The sequence below is a fragment of the Mixophyes fleayi genome, chromosome 6 (genome assembly GCF_038048845.1).
Source record: "Mixophyes fleayi isolate aMixFle1 chromosome 6, aMixFle1.hap1, whole genome shotgun sequence".
Lineage (NCBI taxonomy): Eukaryota > Metazoa > Chordata > Amphibia > Anura > Limnodynastidae > Mixophyes > Mixophyes fleayi.
The window spans coordinates 65,485,738-65,505,882 of NC_134407.1; the positions used below are offsets into that span (position 1 = coordinate 65,485,738).

Sequence of the window (20,145 nt, forward strand, 5' to 3'; positions counted from 1 at the left end):
CAGCTCTGCTCTGCTCTCCCGTGTTTCATCGTGGCTGCACCTGCTGGTTGCTATCCGCTACCTCCGTGTACCTGCAGAGTCCTGCTGGCTGCTACTCCTCAGTTCTACTCGTGTCTGCAGCAGCTGATCCGCTCTCTGTGCTTCTCAGTGTTCCTGCTGGTCTCTACTCGCCAGTCTGCATCGGATCTGCGCCTCACTGCTTTCATCTCGTCTAGACCATCGCTACTCTTCAGGGTCCTCTAGGAGTCCAGTTCTACATACTACTGCTTCCTGAGTATTTGTTCCCCTGCTGGTCTACCTACCTGTGCGCTGCACCTACTTGATTACCGCTTCACCCTCCAGGGACTTCGCATCCTGCCGGCCTCCAGTCGTTCAGGTATCTCTGCACTCCTGTCTGACAGCCTGCTCCTGAACCACGGTATGCATACTTCTCATTGACTGTGCTGGTGTATTGCATATCTTGCTGGACTGAGTTGTTCTCCTCTGGAGCTTACTATCCGCTGAGACTTTTGCCATCATTGACTGTGTTATCTTTTGCCCGGATAGTTTCTGTGACTTTATATTATTGCAGTGCTGTTCGTCATTACTATATTGTGCATGTCATTGTGGATCAAGTTCAAGGTGCCCGTGTATCCTCTGTATTGCAGTCTCTCCCCGTGCTCCTCCTCACATATATATTCAGTGGTACAACTTGCTAGAGGCAGACCACTGATTCCTGTTTCCAGTGTCACCTGTTCCAGTGTCCTCTCACATAGCAGTGGTACAACTTGCTAACGCAGACCACTGACTTCCCGGATACCTTCACCTGGATCCCATTCCTTCACCCAGACAGCGGTACAACTTGCTAAACGCAGACCGCTGACTCTCATCACCTCCTCGTTTCTGTTGGACATTCCTCCTCACTATAGCAGTGGTACAACTTGCTACCGCAGACCACTGACTACCCTCACGTGTCCTTTGTCCATTCAGTTCCTCGTGTATTACTACATATATATTACCAGTGCTGCTAGTCATAGACTTTCCCGAGCATCTCTATCATCTGCTGTCTCCTGTTCCGTGATCACCCCGCTACCAGAGTACCATATTACCACCTATACTGCTCTGGTAAGCTTATCACCTGGTGATCCCTGGGTAAAGACTCCTAGTGCCCGTGACAGCCGGTGTATGACCATAATGTGTATATGGGTAGCTCTTAATATAATGTGGGAGGTAGGCTGTTAATCTAATAGGGAATTGCAGGTGGGGGCTAATTATTTGGTGCTATTCTATTTGTGGGGTGAAGATGGGGGCAATTTAATAGTGGGGCCTATCAATTTCAGATGGGGTGATTGGATTTTTAATTTAATGCTGGGGTGCTTTGGAGAGAGGGAAATAGTTTTATTTATCAAATGTGAATACTAGTACTTTAATGTTGTGGCTGCAGTGAGGCCTAATTTTAAAACATGGATGCTATATTGATTTAACACCAGGGCTAAATTTCATCTGCTCATTTTTTTCTCCAAATAGGGCATCCAACATTCCAGGATCCAGACAAGCAGCAACTGATCTAAAGACACCAGCAGCCACAAGTGGTGACCATGACAAGACAGGTAGGAGAGACCAGGACAGTCTGCCAACTGTTCTGAATTTGATGGGTGACTGTCCCACTTAGTCAGGATTTGGTCTGACTACAAGGACAGTTGGGAGATATGTCCTACTTCACACTGTACTGCTTGTTAAGGCAGAACTGCGTGCACCTAACAGTAGTGCACACTGTATTGCCTTTGTATTTGTCAAAAATTTGTCTAATAGCCAAATTGCATCATAGGAGCCCCCCTGACTTAAGTGCCCGGGCCCCCCGAGCCTTAATCCAGTTGGTCAGCAGGAGGATCTGTGCTCCGTCCCGGACAGGACACAGCCTGCAGAGCAAGCCGAGGAGCTCTAAGTCTCACGGGATTTATTAATCTCATGAGACTAAGAGCTTCCCTGCTCACTCTACAGGAATGTCAGCAGCATCAGAAGCATAGATAAGTACAGTGGGCTGGGGGTGTCATAATGTATCTGGGGGTGGCGTAATGTGGATGGGGAGGGTCTGATAAATGTAATGTTTTATTATAATGTATGTATCAACGCACCATTTTGACCACGCCCCCAACATAATGTAGCTACGCCTTTGGCGGCACCGCCACTGCACTGCGGCACACTTTTTTTTTCCAGCTTATGAACAGAGGTGGGCCTGTGTGCTTTAAATGCCAGGGCTGATTTTTAGTCCCAGTCCGGCCCTGACCACAGAGAATACCACTGGAGGGTACAGCAAAGATACCTCAAGGTCTTTAGAATGACAACCCCACAGTCTCACTAAACAAGTAGGAGAACAAGTCATTTGTGGAGAAAAGGATTATGCCGTTTGTGCTATAATGCATTCTGGCCACAGGTTCGGAAGGTCTGGGTCTGTTACCAAGGAAGGTCTAATAGCTGTCCAAAAAGTTCAAAGGGGAAGAATGTTGCAGTCCTAGGGGTATATTTACTAAACTGCGGGTTTGAAAAAGTGGAGATGTTGCCTATAGCAACCAATCAGATTCCAGTTATCATTTTATACAATGTACTAAATAAATGACAGCTAGAATCTGATTTGTTGCTATAGGCAACATCTCCACTTTTTCAAACCCGCAGTTTAGTAAATATACCCCCTAATCTTTTTAGGAAGCCTGGATCTTCATCTGGGTCTCCAGATGTATGTACATTTTGGTAGTAATAAACAAAAAGCTATTAACTTCAGCATATTACGCAGCAGCTCCATTTCAGCTAGCACTGCCGCGAGACACTTCTTTGACAGCGCCGCGACTGCTGTACAGTACCGTTGGTTCGCGGAGGGGAGGGGTTTCTGGAGAACCAGAAACCCCCCCCCTGCGTGCGCCACTGATGCCATACCTACTTTGCAGGGCTGCAAGGGAGAGATCATTGTCAATTTGAAGTTGAGATCCTCTAAAAAGTAAAGAGTGCTTATTGCAGAGAGTAAGATTTCAGTAGACTTGTAATAGTGAAGCCTTAGGATAATGTTATTGGGCTGCTAAGAATTGGTTAGCTGAGGGCCAAGAGCTCTGTGCACTCTATCAAGGTACCATAGCTAAGATATGTTATCTGGAGAAATCACTCAAACACTGAAAACATATTTTGGATGTGTAAGCATATCACACTGTGTTTAACACAGTACAGTATCCCTCTAGGTTTTGTCTTCTGTTTTTGTTCTCCAAACTTTCATGTAGAGCTATTCATATCCTCCTGCAGACTTTAGTTTTCATCTACTAAAACGGCATTGTTGTAGTCGTTGGTAATGCTTAAAGTGGTATCGCTTTTCAATTCAGTCAGGTCAATGGTAATAGTGTATTTAAAATTTGCTTACTGCCTAGTGAAGTCATGATATAAATGGGCAGTTTCTTGAGTACAAGTAAGCAAACAATTCAGCTAAAAAAAATAGATCTCTCTTGTCTTTGCAAAAGTGATTTGTGGCTCAAAATTTCTGTGTGAGAAGCTCTGCCCACCACCAAGTTGAGAACCACCACTATCCATCTCGATGTCAATCTTTCTCAGAAGTATGTTACACCAGAAATGATTTTATATATATATATATATATATATATATATATATATATATATATATATATCTATATCTATATCAATTTACATGTAATTTTGTGTGTAGAATCCAAATGTGTCTTCAGAAATGTTATATCAAGTAGGGTTTTTGAAATATTTTGGAAAAATGAAATTTGAAAAGTAAAGTATTTAATCACAGAAAGGGAAGACTCCCATCGTCAATGTGTGTGTGTGTGTACTGATGGTAACAGTTTAATGATTGAGTTTGGTGTTCAGCATATTACTAGTGAGTGGCGACTGTTTATTGATTGTTTGAAGATTAGCCTGAAAGCAGTGTTACTCCATAATGGGAACAAACTGCCTTCAGTTGCTCTGGCGTATGCAGTGGACATGAAAGAAACTTTGCAAAATATGTCTGTATTGATGGAGGAAATCAAGTATGAAGATCATGGGTGGAATCTTTGATGTTAGGTTTGCAATGTGGATTCACAAACTACTGTTATTTTCTGTGTTATTGGACAACAGAGACACTAAAAATCACTATATCACAAAGAAGTGCCAGAGAAACCGAAAAATGACAAGTACACTCCATTGTTTGAGCCACATATAATCATTAACCTCTGCTTTACATTAAGTTGGGCCTAATGAAGGATTTTGTGAAAGCTCTGGATAAAGGTGACCAGGCCTCAGTTACCTGAAGGAACAGTTTTCTGAAGTTAAGCGAACCAGAGCTAAAAGAAAGCATATTTGTAGTCCCCCAAATAAGGAAACTGCTTACGGATGAAATGTTTAACGCTAAATTGATGGTAATTGAGTCTGCTATATCATGGTGTTGGTTGGAGCTTGTTAAAAGAAAAACTCATTATTTGGGCGAGTCAGGCCACACAGTACGATTAGGTTAGCCAATATAATTATTAGTTTTATTTATTTTTCTCCAGGCTAACCTGACATCATTTGCTGTTGTTTGGCATCTATACCACCAACAATCAACATGTAATCCAATTTTAACACAAAAGGCTGCAAAATCAGAATGTTTGGGATCAGTGGCGGAACTACCATTGGCGCAGCTGGTGCAGTGCATCGGGGCCCATGGAGATAATGGGGCCCACTGCATGGCAGATGCAAAGGGATGGGCACCGGTCCCCTTCTCCCTGCCTCGCTGTACCGGGGCCCACACCTCTGCTTGAGACACTTTGTTAACAAAATCAATTCACAGAACAACCAGACTTGATCCATCTGACCAAAATATGACCAAATCAGCTTTCACTATGTAGGGGGTTAAGTGAAAAAATTATGCAAATGTAAACTAGTATAGCTGGAAAAATCTATGCAACTTTACATTTTCAGAATATTCTTATGACTAATGAATAAACATTTCCCATTTGTGTCTTAACAAACATGTGTAATAGTATTTATTTAAGCTACTGTTTGGGCTTTCTTTTAAAAGTATTAAGAACATGATGCTATGTATGATAACAACCACAGTGCTCATAAAAAGTTCTTGCAGATTCAGCTGCTTCTGGCTATTAAAAAAGCTATGTACTCATAGTCCATAAGTAATGCATAAGATGAATGCATTAAGTAGTCAAATGACATTGCTGAAAGGGTCAACCATATAATGATCTTCTATTTAACCATTAAAGTATTACCAGGTCATATGTAGAAATCTTTTTTTCTGAGAAATGCAACCTTTATTTTTGGATTGATATATGGATTTTATAATTGCCTTAATTTTGGTAATTATACATATGGCATAATCCTATACTATATAATTTACAAGCGTTAATTCTACAAAACAACAATTCTCCATAGACAAGAGCCGGCTTTATATGGTAGCTGCAAATGTAAGCTCCTGCATATACTCATCATGACCTTATTATATTCTGCAAAGAATACAGAAGTGGAAGTTGCTCAATCAATTTATATGCTCATAGCAGGTGCTTGAAAGGGTGGGATTATCCTGAAAGGAACAAACACAGAGAAACATCCCCCAGCACACTGCAATAGCCAGCAAAGGAGCTGTCATTTCTATAAAAATGCAAAAGTCTCAGTTGCACAACTTTTGCATTTTTATGTACAAGTAGAAATGGCAGCTCCTTTGCTGGCTATAGCAGTGCTGGGGGATTTTTCTCTATATTCTGCAAAGGTTGACAAAGTTGTGTGTGTCGATGGCCTCATTTTAAGTGTGTTTTAATGCAGGGAAGTATTATGTACTACACTCTGATTTGTTTATCTTTATATGTGTCATTAGTAAAAACATGATGAGACAAAACAGGGGTCCCAGGCACTTACCAAAACACCTAAGCCCGGGGATCCCACACCAGGCTGTCATTGTCAGAGATTCTCAAACACCAGATTCCCCTCTCATATTCATTTACATTTTGAAAGCTGATGTTTAGGTCTGTTTCTGTGTGATAACATTGTCATTTCAGTCACTGTGAAAAATATTTGGTTTCCTGGTTAACTCTGCGCCACACCTCTGATTACTCCTTGCCTTAAAAACAGCACATTCTGTTGCTCACATACGGGATCTATGTAGTGTTGGACGAAAATCGGTTTCATTTGTGCAATATATACGCATTTTTATATTGTGCATGCTTACCCAAAAAAGTTACAATTTGCTAGAAAAATGTAATAGGGAATGGAATGGAAATGCAAATATAGGCCAAGTACAGTAAGGGCATGGTCACGAAACTGCAACTCTAGAGGACATGGACGTAGAAGGCAAATCTCCTGCGTGTGCTGGAGGGATGGTGCAATTATATGCAATGATGATGTCTACCAGCAGCACTATCAAGCTATCTTCTGATTGGGTGCTGGAGTGTTTACCCCCCACACCTTCCAGCTGACCGTAATTAAATTACGAGTGTGGTAGCTCTATTATATGGGTTGGGTATGAAATTCCAATGGTCGATATATTGACACTTATCCAGCCATCATGAAAATGCAGACAGGCTAAATACCAGTATGTAAGTTCTCTAGACACGGTTAAAATGCAGATATTGTGATTGCCGATAGTCTAAATTCTGATCTTAAAACGGCAATGCCATTAGTTCCTAGGCTTAGCCAGCCGGGGCTGGTGGCACTATAGCAGGGGAACCCACAGCAGAAGGTCCTCCTGCCATGATGCTAAGCAGCCCTAGGCTGGTCAGCACGGGACTGAAGTCCCTAGGGAATTGGGGGTCCACAAAAAAAAATGCAAGCCCCCTCCCTAGAGGTACCCAACCCTGTGCTGACAGCACCAGGGCTCTGGGTGTGGGGTAATAAATGGTTAATTATAACTGTAGTGCTGCCAGCCTAGTGATGGTCGGAGGAAAATCGGGAGGACAAATAGCATGGGGTCCTCCTTATTTTCTTCCGACCAGCCCTAGGCTAAGCCAGCCGGGACTGGTGGCACCATAGCATGAGCACAAGTGCATGTTGCCACTTGTAGTGCCAGCATGCATGGTGTCCCAATCTGGAAATATTAAGTGTTGGCACATCATAAACATATGATTATTGCCCCACTGGTAATTAAATAGTAAGCCACTATAATATAATAAAACAAAAAAAATTCCCTTACATATAATCATTAATGAAATGTGGCCCACTAATTTATTTATAAATAATTTGTCCCTGTAAGATAATTAATAATCATTTTTGACCCTTTAAAGCAAAAATCATGCTTTACTTAAACTTCCATTGTGCCTCCTGTTGTATTAACATTGCCCTGAAGTGTAACAGTGATGTGTTTGCTAATCGTGCCTAACGAAACCAGCGTGTTGATTCTGACGATTTTCAATTCAAACTCGGGCGAGTTTGCAAAATCGCAGCTACATACATTTGGCTAGAGTGGCAATACGTCATAACTGCGATTTGTAGCAATTTTGGAAATGGCGATTTTGAACTAAACACTTTACTGGCGACTTTCAATCAACTCACTCTTCAATGCCTCGGCAAGTTTAACCTTGTCCGAGAAAATAGCTGAAAATCTAAAATCGTAGCTTGATACATTTACCCCCAGGTCTCATGGTAAAATCCAGCAGTATATACAGTTGTATGCCTGACATACGCACAGCTGAACACATCTTGAGATGCGTTTGAACGTCTGCATGAACATATGCACGTAAATACTCTTTACCTTATGTGTGTATTTTCCTACATATAGTCGGGCACAAATGAATCCAACTCTACATGAGCCACATAAACTGTAACAGGAGAGAATGGAGGAAATGATGTCCTCTAATGTCCTCTAATTTGGACTAACTGAGTGAAGCTGTTGAATTCTGTATTAACTATTTAATTCTATATACTAGTTAGCACAACTGCAAAGTATGTGTTGGTTGAGGAAATCCCACCTCAGGCAAAGGAAGCCCTTATCAGGGCTGTGAGTGTGGACCTACTGAATAAAGTGATGCAAACTGTGGGTTTGTCTGCAGCGTAGGATTTGCAGGATGCAACATGGCATCCGTTTGTTAAGCAGAAGCACCACATGGCAGCCCCAGGATGACCCAAAAGGAAGAGAGGGCATTGCTCAGTCAGAAGGATCTCTCTAAGACGCCTTCTGAAAATATTGTTGTTGGAAGTTACTGCAGGCCTAGTTAGGGAATTCTCCATTACAAATTTACTTGTAAGCATCAGATTCTGTCTTTAAAATCTGTTTAGGTCCACATCAAATTTGAATGACTGTAGGGGTAAAGAAGCCCTTTACAGAGGCTACTCAATTTAGTAGAGTCTGATTGTGATTACTAAAGTTGAAAATTAAGTTGGATTTTTCATACTGGGTTTGGAAGCTTGGTGGCGGAGACACTTCAAGTTTTTATATACATTGTCCTGATCTTTATCCCTTAAAAAAAATATACAGCAGCAATAATGTCCCAGAGGTGTCTAGAGAGGAAGGAATCTTTTCTCCAGTTAGGTGTAAGCACTGTGCAGAATGTGTCAGCAATCAGTGAAGGTAGATCGGTGTTTTAGCTGAAATTAATTATCTTGTACCTACAATAGAGGGACACACAAACACCAGGGACTATATTTATCAGCCCTTCTAAAAACAAAAAGTGGATGTGTTGCCAACAGCAACCAATCAGATTCTAGCTATTTATTACTAAAACGTACCAGATAAGTGATAGCTAGAATCTGATTGGTTAATATGGACAACACCTGCACCTTTCCTTTTTAGAAGATCTATCCCCAGAAGTCCCCGTTGGTAGGTCAGTGGTGTGATATATAATCACTTCATGTCCTATGTAATAGCACATGCCGAGAGTCCATATTTTTATATAGATCCATGTCCATGCATTTACTCATGGTGCATCTCTGCCTCCATGCAATGTGTACAAACATTACAGCTTACTACTTATTACTACTTATTGCTACTGGTAGAACTCAGATGTGCATATCTGGCACAAACGAAAAAAGTACCAATAAAGACAAACCTCATATCTTCTTTTAAATACATTGGTTTACGTGTACATTTTTGTGCTAATTGTGCATTACTTGAATCTAAATGGAATAAGGGACTAAGTTGAAACTGTTTGGAAAAATATTGTTTGCAGACACCTAAAACATACATCATCTTTCTCTTCTAGGAAAAAAGCCTTCTGTCACCTCCCAAAAACATAAAAATGTGTCTCATAAAGACTGAAAATACAGTTTAGTACCACTATATATATATAACCTCAACAGTCTATATTAATATTAATTTTTAAATATTAAATACCATAGTACTCTAAAGACTAAGAAATAGTGTTCAACGTAAAAAATCGGTAAACCTGCTGACCTGTGTGTCTGCTGACCGCACTAACAGCCTTCCATGTGATCTTCCTGGACATCAACCATCTGGAACTGTCCTATTTGGCTATTTATTTATGTGGCCACATTGGGAAACAAGTCAGATTTAAAAACCTTTATTAAGATATATTTTATTAAGTATACCAAAGGAAAGTGAGAATAAGGTTGTAGAGCGAAGACACTAAGGGCCTCATGTCGAGTAGGACTTATGTCTGACTCTAGAGTTTAGACTCTACATGACCCTCTGAGTGTGTAATGACATCACTAAATCAGAAAAAAAACAAGAGATGCTTGTCTATGTTATTAATATTTGTGAGCAGTTGTTTGCTTAGGAAGACCTCATTTTATATGCAATTTATTTTCATAAAGCTACACAGACAGCAGAGAGAAATATTTTTCATTCCACTAAACAATCCACTTTAAAGAATTTATTTATCCAAATCATGAAGTGCACAGGCAGAGAAGTGCTTTAAAACATTTTATTTCACTGTAAATCACAAAGAACATGTTCTAAAATGCTAAGGGACGAAAACGAACACCACTGAGGAAAAAAGCGCAATAAAAATGTGTATTAAAACAATAACAAACCATACGAGTTGTGAGAACATACATTAAAAAGTGTCACAATTAAAAAAAAAAATACTTTACAGTATTTGTTTTGGCAAATAAAAGCAAGAGAGAGTGTTAAATCCTTTGTACAATAAATTACTTACTGATCTAATTTTCTCCAGGAGCTTGTACTATAAATATAGGGCTAGAAAGGTGAAGGATTTAATCCAGGAATGATTGCTCTGTGAAGATTGGGTCCTCCCAGACCATGTTATGTGGACGGTGAATGTGCCAACAGCTGAGAGTTTATTACTTTTGTGCTGAGGGCCAATAACTGCAATGAGCTCCTGTATACAACACATACCGAGGGATCTATTTCCCTGCGCCCACTCATGATGTACAATATTGTCAGAGATTTTTATGTCCTTAAAGGGAAGCCAGTGGATGTTTAATATATTTTCACATGTTTATAAAGGATTCAAAACACTGCAATATTAAACACTCTTAAAACACTTTTTTGCACAGCCATGTTTTCCAAATCCGAAAAATAAAAACTGTTAAAGTATAAAATTGGCGTTGCCAATTAGCAACTAATGAGGATGAAAGATGCTTGAAATTGTCTAGGCTATTTATTTATTATCGTTTAGTTATGTAGCGCCAATCATATTATGCAGCTTTGTCAGAAGCCAGTTAACTATATTATTGGACTGCGGGAGGAAACTGAAGCACCCAGACGAAAACCCACGGTAGAAGTAAGGGTTTCAAAGTGTCATCATAAGCTATAGATTTTGAACAAGAAAGGGCCTTATATGATGAGGGAAAATTAAAGTGCCATGTAATGTAACAGAGGAAGGGGGTGTTGTAGATAAAGAAAGAAGCAGAACAAAGGAAATTGCAGATAAGTGTAAGAGAGTGACCACCTTCACATAAAGGAAAGTTCCTAAAACAGCTGCTGAAATGTAGACGGTAAAAAATAAAAAACTGTGACTCCAAAATAAAATGTTTAACCAATATTTAATGTTAAATTACAAATGTAGAAAATGATTAAAGGAAATAATCGGTAAAACAAACATAAAACATGTTCATAGTCAGTTTAAAACATCAGATATGTCAGGGAAGATTACAGAGGTATAATCAGAATAGTTGTTATACCGAACAAATGCCATTAAACTATATCACCTGGGCACTTGAAATGAAATACAGGGTTGTTATATTAACAAATATATATTGATATTACATGAGGGTAGTTAGGTTGTAGTTCATATATAAAATGTATCAATACACACTGAGGAAATATAATAAGATGGTGTCTAGACTCATCACTGCTTTGAAACAGTGAAGTTTTCCTGACAAGCATTACAGTACTGCTCTGCTACTCACTGAAATATTACCTGTGCCTGCCATGTAGTAGACCTGAAGGACAGGGCGAGTTTAGAGAGGTTAATATGTGGCTGAGAAGAAAAAGGAAGGATGTAGGAAGAAGGATTTTGGATTCTTAGAGAAGTTGACAAATTTATTTTACCATTTCTGGCTTTACAGTTGGAACAGTGGGCACCTCAATGGAGAAGGTGCAATTATGCTGAAGAAGGTTTTTAATGAAGAACTGAATGGGCGGGTGAAGTCAGAAGCAACCTGCTATAAAGTGTAGTCAGGAAACCCAAACTTAGTCAAATGAAATGATGGAGATGTTATAAGAGATGATAATAAGGTCCATAAAACGAAAAATGATTGTAAAATGATCAAATGCATGGTAACAATTGCTAGGTAGCAAATGCTACCAGGGGTCCAAGCAAAAAAAAGTGACCAAGAAATAATAATATTTGAAGAGAATTAGGATATATATAATACTAGCTGAAGTACTCGGCATTGCCCGGGTTTAAATTTTCAAGTTATTAAGTTATCAATAAGTTGGATGTAACTGTGAACATTTTAAAAATATTTAGCAACTTAGCAGCTCTTTCAACACACCCATGAGGTGGCTGACCAGTGTTGTTTTTGTTTTTATATTAAAAGTCATCTAAATCCATCCAGTGGAAGGCTCAGAACAGGCTCCCTGGGTCAAAGTTCTGCCAAGCGTACACTAAAGGTAGGTCCAACTGGGACCCTAACCTCCCTAAAACCTGGCCAGGATCCAACTGAACCACCCCGCGTTGGTTTCATCCCAATTGGTGGAAGGGTGTCTGAATGCATATTCGGACAGACAAACAAGCCAAAACCATCCAGTGGAAGGCCTAGAACATGCTCCCTGGATCAAAGTTCTGTCCAACGTACACCAATGGGAAGTCTGACCGGGACCCTAACCACCCCTAAAACCTGGTCACCTTGCATTGGTTTCATTCCTACCAGTGCAGGGTTGTTGAAGATATATATATATATATATGTAACAAAGGGAGGCATTTATCGGACAAGATGCAGAGGAAGCATACAAGCAGAATAAAACATTGGCGCAGTTATGCACCTAGATTGAGGTTAAACCAGGTAAAGACTTTAAGTTTAAAGTTTGGTTAACTTACATGATTTAAAAGCTCCTTCCTCTCAGCAAACAGACAGGGTGTGTCTGTTAGTGCAAACAGAGCCAGTGATGGGCATTTCCTCTTAAAGAGAAGGTGGGTGTGTCACCTGCCCATCAAGCTAAGGCTGGGGGAGGAGTATCGTGTATAAAAGCTTGATTGTGTCATTTGTTCACTGAGACCAATGCTGGGGAAGCTGGCTGGTCTGGAGAGAGCTGGTCTATGTCTAGCTAGCGTTTAGGGTCTCCATAATTGCTGTGAAAGTCATACGGTGTCAAATACATTTTTAACCATCTTGACAATAAAGCTGCATAAAAAGAAGAAGTTGTTCGCGTGTGCTTCAGCAGTAGCGGGCTCTTGCCACAATATATATATACATATAAACTATATATATTTATATATCAGCTGATATAATGTTTAAATACTAACACGTTTTGTTATTACATCCTCAGAGGAATCGATAAGAGAGAACTAACCTAGCAACCTCCTTATTTATGTGTTGTTCATTGCCATAATCACCTTGATCTATGAAAAATGTTGATAAAAAAACCTAACAAAAAACAAATTGCTAAGATATACAATAATGATGGCTGTCCTGCAGCATAAACAACTAAAATAACACATGGTCCGAAGAACTATTTATATCAAACATTTTATATGTAGCATAAAAAGGGAAATTAACATGCCATTACTTGGATCATTCTAAATTGAGGCTGGCAAATTTTAGCCCAGCGCGTGAGACACCGCTCAGCAGCCTATTTGGAACATTTTAAATAAAAAAATGTAGGTAGCCCATTTACTCAGCCCAAGGTAGTCCACTATGGGACCAGTACGATGAGACAGATGCCCCCTGTCCCTCAGCCCAGCCAGCCCCTGATTCTACAGGAAATGCTCAGAATTACTGCATCATATTAAACAATAAATAATCACCACATTTTATTAATCAAACTAGATATATTGGCAAACACTTTGCAGTGAATCTACTGTATGTGATATGATGTCCATATGTTGTTAATCAATCATCATCATCATCAACATTTATTTATATAGCGCCAGCAAATTCCGTAGCGCTTTACAATTGGTTTACCCTCATATGTTTACCCTCCCTTAGGATGTAAGCTCGTATGAGCAGGGCCCCCTCCCCTCCTGTCTCCATACCTGTTCTTCCGCTCCGTCTTTACTGCATATGACTGGCCGGAGTTCCTGAAGTATTGGTACTTTTTGTTCATTGTTCTGTATGGTTTAACCCTGTATAGTCTACTGTTAGTACTGTGTGCGGCGCTGCGGATACCTTGTGGCGCCTAACAAATAAATGATAATAATAATAATAATAATAATAATAATAATAATAATACTATTAATGGAAACCCTTAGAATTGTATCATGATCTGACGAAAGTTTATACTCCTCACAGACATACACACATTGATAAGCACCATTTGTCAGCACCTCTTTCAAATCCTGGAGATAAAGTATGGCTCTCCACTAAAAATACCAAGCTCATATTGCTTTCTCTTAAACTTACTTCTCAAGTCATTGAATGGTATAATATTGTGGATCGAGCATCACAACCCTATCTAAATCTGGCTAAAACTCCTTGCTTACTCATTTGTCTTGTCTTCCATTATATTAGTAATTAATCGGTCCTCATAAAAAAAGAAAGTCTCCCTGAAACCCCTACTAATCCATTGTCAATATTACGGCTGGTGGTTATTGACATAAGCTTGCAGAACAGATGACAGAGGTCTTCGCCTATAGCAGACGCCTTTCCCGTAAAGCTTGTTGTGCACACTTTAATTGACAGGGAGACTGAGCCCTCCCTGCCTTAAATACTCAGACTGACCAATAAAAGACCATGGCTCTAGTGTGCATAATTATCCCCCCAGGAGGCTGCTAATTTATATCCACTGAATGCGTATACATCCGCAGATTAGAGCAGCGTCCCGGCCACCACCAGGGCAACGAAGAAGAAAGAAGTGACATCCCAGTCTTAATAGTGACGGCAACCAGAGTGTAAACACTGAGCCGTGGCGTCTCCTAACAGTCAACAGGAGTCTGAAGAAAGACAAATTGTGGATTTCAAGATTTCTCTTGGAAGATTATTGTATTTGGTCAAAAAGAGAGGGGTCAGGCTCATGTTTTTCTGAAATGAGGACTGCCCCCAGGAAACGGGAATGTCTGGTAAACTTACAGTAATGCCTAGAATACAAGCATTACAAATTGACACAAATGTGCAAAAGTTTCCAAATGATAACAGAAGACTCCTTGCTTAAAATTGTTTGGTTTCCAACATAATGCAAAATATTGTCCTCTTCTATGCACTGCCCTCCATGGTTAAATCCTTATTATATCACATTATTTAGATTATATATATTTTTGTGAGTATTATTACAGCAATAGAATTATTATGGAATATTATTATTTTTGTGTTTTACAAAGATCCCAACAAATTATTCACAAATACAGAAGTTATTCTAGCGGTATAATTCATGAATTCAGAAAAAAAGCCCTATTGGCTGATCATTTATCAAATACATTTATTAAAAGAAAACAAAACATTGTCTTTACAAGCTGATATATTACATAGCATAAAGAAAGCAGCTGGACAAACAAGATAAACAGGATCTAATTATATTCAAGTACACAGGCATAATTACCTGCTTCAATGAGCCATAATTAAAAGAAACTTTCTGATAACCTCTGCAAGAGTGAGCAGTGGAAATTGAAAAAAATACAGAATGAACATAGTTCAACAGCTAGAAGAATTTTCTGCTCATATATTAGAGCCTCATTGGTGACAAATTTGCACTCTGCATACGTATATGGATTAAAATGCACAGTGTGGAAGTTCTTAGTGTTTACCATAATACCTTAATAAACCAATAAAGACACGGACACCAAATTAACGTTGGAATAAAATATTGTTTATTAAATGACTAATATTAAAACTAAAGGGGCTGAAAGGCATACGAGAGCAGGGCAGTCAGCAAACACAAAACCAATAACGGCAGAAAGGTCAGACCATTGTACCACCAACCCAGGATAATACCTTATCTATTGGCCGGTGCGAAATATCTGTCCAACGGCAAGACTACACCCCCCTTATATCCGCCAGTAAAATATTCAACATACTGGCCCAGAGTCCCATTCACTGGACCCAACACACGTGATGACAACACAATCCAAAAGGGGGAGTAGTGACCTATGACGAGATAACCCAAGCACCATATGCAAACTTACCGACTGCACTGCTCTCCCACCTAAGAAAAAACCACGTATACACCAACCTAATAACTGCCGGGTTGGCGGGAGGAATCCGGAAGCAGAGAGGGGGAAATGGAGGAGGACATTAACCTATATAAAACTAAGCCACCCCCCTCCTCCTCTGCCTTATTGGTTAACATATTGCAGCAGCCCATAGGCTAAACACCTAATCACTCACCCACGTGATTTTAACTTCGTTTAGGCTGATGGCCACACTTCCCTTATACTGTTGTGGGTTTAAAATTGTATGGTAAAGGCTGCAAATAAACATAGAACCTTGTCTATGACACACAAAACAGCTGGAGCACAGTGCAATATAACTGTGCAGTTCAGTTTATGCAGGTGAACCTAGCTCTACCCCAAAGTGCAAATGTTTACAGAGCAAGATGGTGGAATTTGCAGGAGTAGCAAAAGTTTTTACCAGTTGATGGGATGGGCGCATGGGTGCAGAGCAATGCAAAAATTAGATTTCATTTTGTGGAGCGAAATTATTACAATGATAAAGGGGCAAAGAGGGTGAAATGTTGGGTTGTTCCTTGCTTTGAAAATGGAAGCAGCAGGCAAAAAGCACTTAAATTTCGCAGTAGCTCTGAATTGGAGGAGATCGGGTCTCATCCTGTACCAGTGTTGACTAACCTGTGACACTCCAGGTGTTGTGAAACTACAAGTTCGAGCATACCCTTCTAGCAATAAGCTGCTATATGTTGCCAAAGCATGCTGGGACTTGTAGTCAGGGCTGCCAAGAGGAATTCAGGGACCGGGTACAACAAATTCATGGGGCCCCCCCTCATAGTCGAATAAGCCCCCAAAAATTTGGGGTGTGGTCAAACATTCAGGGGCGTGGCAATGCGCCGTTGGGGCGTGGCTAGCCTAACGTCAGAGCAAAAATTTTCGGAGGTGTGGTCATGCATTTGGGGGCGTGGCAAATGCGCCATTGGGGTGTGGCTAACATCAAAATGACTAAACTCTCAATTCGCCGGTGCATCACATATGTTCAAGCACTCCTGACTTTCAGGACATCTACCACCACAGTGTAGTATACAAAGAATGCAGTGTGTACACAAACAGTTCAGTCTTGGCCTACACCTTACATTGGGCACAACATTCACCAAAAATTGGCATTGTCCCTACTAGAATCACAACATTTCACCCACTGTACTGCTCTCTCCTACCTGTTCTTCTCACTTTCTCCACCTGTGGCTGCTGGTTTCTTTAGTTGTGGCTTGTCCGGATCCAGGAATGTTGAAGGACCTATTTTGAAAAAAAAAAGGCTAAATTTAGAAAATTACAGCCAGCCCTGGCGTTAAATCAATAGCACCCACGATTAATAATTAGGCCTTCCTCCAGCCCCAACATTAAAATAATACTATTCACATTTAATAAATACACCTATTTCTGTTCCTGCAAACAGCCCCAGCAATACCTATTTCCCGCAACCATCACTGCCATTAAATAATTCATAGTCACATTTAATAAATAGACCTCATTCTCCCTAAACTCACCCCAACATTCAATAGCCCCAAACCACCCCATCTTAAATTAATAGTCCCCACCATCACCCTACAAACAAAATAGCACCCATTAATTAGCCACCACCTACCTCACACTCACTACATTGCAACAAGCCCCCTGTGCCATAACACACAAAATACTGTGCCCCTTCTTCACAACTACACTGTGCCCCCTTATGCTTACACTACGCCCTCCTTCTTTTTCCCTCTGTGCCTCTCTCCCACTTTTTTTTATTCCTCTGTGCCTCTCTCCTTTTTTTCTCCTCTGTTCCTCTCTCCCACTTTTTTTCCTCCTCTGTTCCTCTCTCCCACTTTTTTTCTCCTCTGTTCCTCTCTCCCACTTTTTTTTCCTCCTTTGTTCCTCTCTCCCACTTTTTTTTATTCCTCTGTGCCTCTCTCCCACTTTTTTTCTCCTCTGTTCCTCTCTCCCACTTTTTTTTCCTCCTCTGTGCCTCTCTCCTTTTATTTCTCCTCTGTTCCTCTCTCCAATTTTTTTTCCTCCTCTGTTCCTCTCTCCCACTTTTTTTTATTCCTCTGGGCCTCTCTCCTTTTTTCCTCCTCTGTTCCTCTCTCCCACTTTTTTTTCTCCTCCGTGCCTCTCTCCCACTTTTTTTTCCTCCTCTGTGCCTCTCTCCTTTTTTTTCTCCTCTGTTCCTCTCTCCCACTTTTTTTCCTCCTCTGTTCCTCTCTCCCACTTTTTTTTCCTCCTCCGTTTCTCTCTCCCCTTTCTTTATAGTACTGTCCCTCTCTGTTTTCCTCCCTTTGCCTCTCCGTTTCTTTACTTACCTTTTGTCAACTTCTTTCTTTTCTTTTCTTCTCTTCTGTCTCCTCTTCTGTCTTCTTTCTTCATGCTGGCTGCGGCGCTCCTCACTGACTGACGGGCGTGACTTGATGACGTCACGCCCGGCAGTCAGTGTGAACGGAGAAGAGGAGAGGAGGGACACGGCGCCGTGCGATCACGTGAGTATTGTTTTTTTTGGGGTTTTTTTCTTCCAGCATCCCCACCAACGAAACGCAAGACGCGGGAAAAAAAATAAAAAAAAAATTGCAAAAGAGAGAATTAAAAAAAATAAAAAAATATTTAAATCAGCAGCGAGGGCCCGGCCCGGGCCCCCTGGCATGGCCGGGCCCGGGTAAAATGTACCCACTCTCCCCCCTCTCGGCGGCCCTGCTTGTAGTTTCACAACACCTGGAGTGTCACAGGTTAGCCAACACTGTATATACGTTTAAAGGGCATGGTTTGCACCTATCTGTTGTACTTCAGAGAAACACCTTTCTTGGGACAATTTGCCCAATGTATTAAAAAAAGTTTAAAACACTCTAAATGTCACATGTAATAATAAACAATGTCCCCTCACTCTAATTATTAATTTAGTCCACAAATGAGGCCAAACCAAGCAAAATTTTAGGGGAAAATTAGAAAAAATGAATTTACTGAAAGGGGAGGTTGTAAAATAGTAGCGTTTACTCTTTTGCGCAATGGACTTTTTCATCACCCTCCAAACTTAGGTGCAATTGAAATGCGCTAGACATACAATTCAGTCATAGAATTTCAAAACCAGGGCTGTTTGGCATGCATCCAGTGTGTTTGTAAATGAGGTTCACAGCGATACAAACAAAAGAAAACTGAACCGTCCAACTTGCCCAAACAACTTTAGCTCTGACCGTTCTGCATGACTGTTGAACAATAGCATTAGTGAGCAACATGTGCATCTGATCCAAGAACCGTGCCAAACAATCAGATAGCAAAGCAAAGCTTCCAGGTTCAGTGATGGCAAATACATATGCAATGATGAATGAAATTTTTTGTTGAAACCCAATCATAACCTATAAAAGTGATATCACGCACTGATTGTTTATTACATACTTTTTAAGAATCCCCATTGCATGATGGGGTGATTTAGCAATGCACCATGGACAATTAGATAAAGTAAAAATAATGGAAGCCATGACAAGAACAAAATATTGTCCGCTAAAAGTGAATGATAGGGATTGGATTTCTGAGTCTGGGAGTGAAAATGTAGAACACTCTCATACAAGATGGGGAGTAGCCTGCATCGCTGCAGCTTGAATACAGGGAGTTGGTTAGGAACTACACTCCACTAAATTTTGATAGATCATATTCATTAATTCTATGCTACATCATTTACCTCTGGAGAAAATGCAAAATTCATTACAACACATGCCTTATGCATATTTAAGAGCAGCAGCACTTGTGACTTACAATCATCTTAATCTTATATACAGATATAAATATATATTCATTACAAATTAGCCCTCAGTGATCACTAAACGCCATCTGCAGACACTTTTCATAATGCCCAGTACAGAGTTAAATTGTTGAGCCTTCCTCTGGAAGCTCTTCCTGAGGTCCTCCAGCAATTATCATCTTACCAATATAATCTTAATACACAAAACAAACACAACTGTATTTTGCAAATGATTACCTGTTTTGTCTCTGTGGTGGTTTCTTCGTTAGCATCTAATGAAGGGAATTGAATTCCTTTCTTAATCAACTCCAAATATAGCTCTTTGACCTCAGTCAAGTCTACATTCCCGTGCAAGCTTGTGGCCCAGGTCTAGTAAGCAACACAAGAAAAAACAGACATTTTTATAGATGGTATTATGGACAAAAGTTATAAAAGTGGATACAGCACAATGCCCCTCAGGAACATGTAGTAGGTGGTCATATCAAAAGCAATTTGTATGGCATGTAAATGGCCCAAAATTAGTTATAGACTATTAATTTTATAGTAATCTAGACAGGTAGGCTACATAATTGCAACAATGTAAATGTCTGGAAACCTGCCGACATGAAAATGTTGGCAGGCTAAATGCCGACACTTGTATTATGCTGACAGGTTGACAATGTCTACAGTGGGATTGGCGACATGTACAATGTCGCCAATGATAATAACAACATTAAAAGTGCAATGCCGGTGGGTCCACCAGCTATACTCCAGACC

At 40.3% G+C, this 20,145-nt stretch overlaps 1 protein-coding gene across 3 annotated transcripts in view; it reads right to left on the reverse strand.

The window, feature by feature from the left end:
- Positions 1-20,145, reverse strand: part of TOM1L1 (target of myb1 like 1 membrane trafficking protein) — a 106,045-nt gene that overhangs the window by 37,095 nt on the left and 48,805 nt on the right. For all 3 annotated transcript variants that reach the window (XM_075216751.1, XM_075216750.1, XM_075216752.1), the window contains one exon: positions 19,627-19,758. In XM_075216751.1, the coding sequence (XP_075072852.1) occupies positions 19,627-19,758 (132 nt within the window). The remainder of the gene's footprint in view (positions 1-19,626; positions 19,759-20,145) is intronic.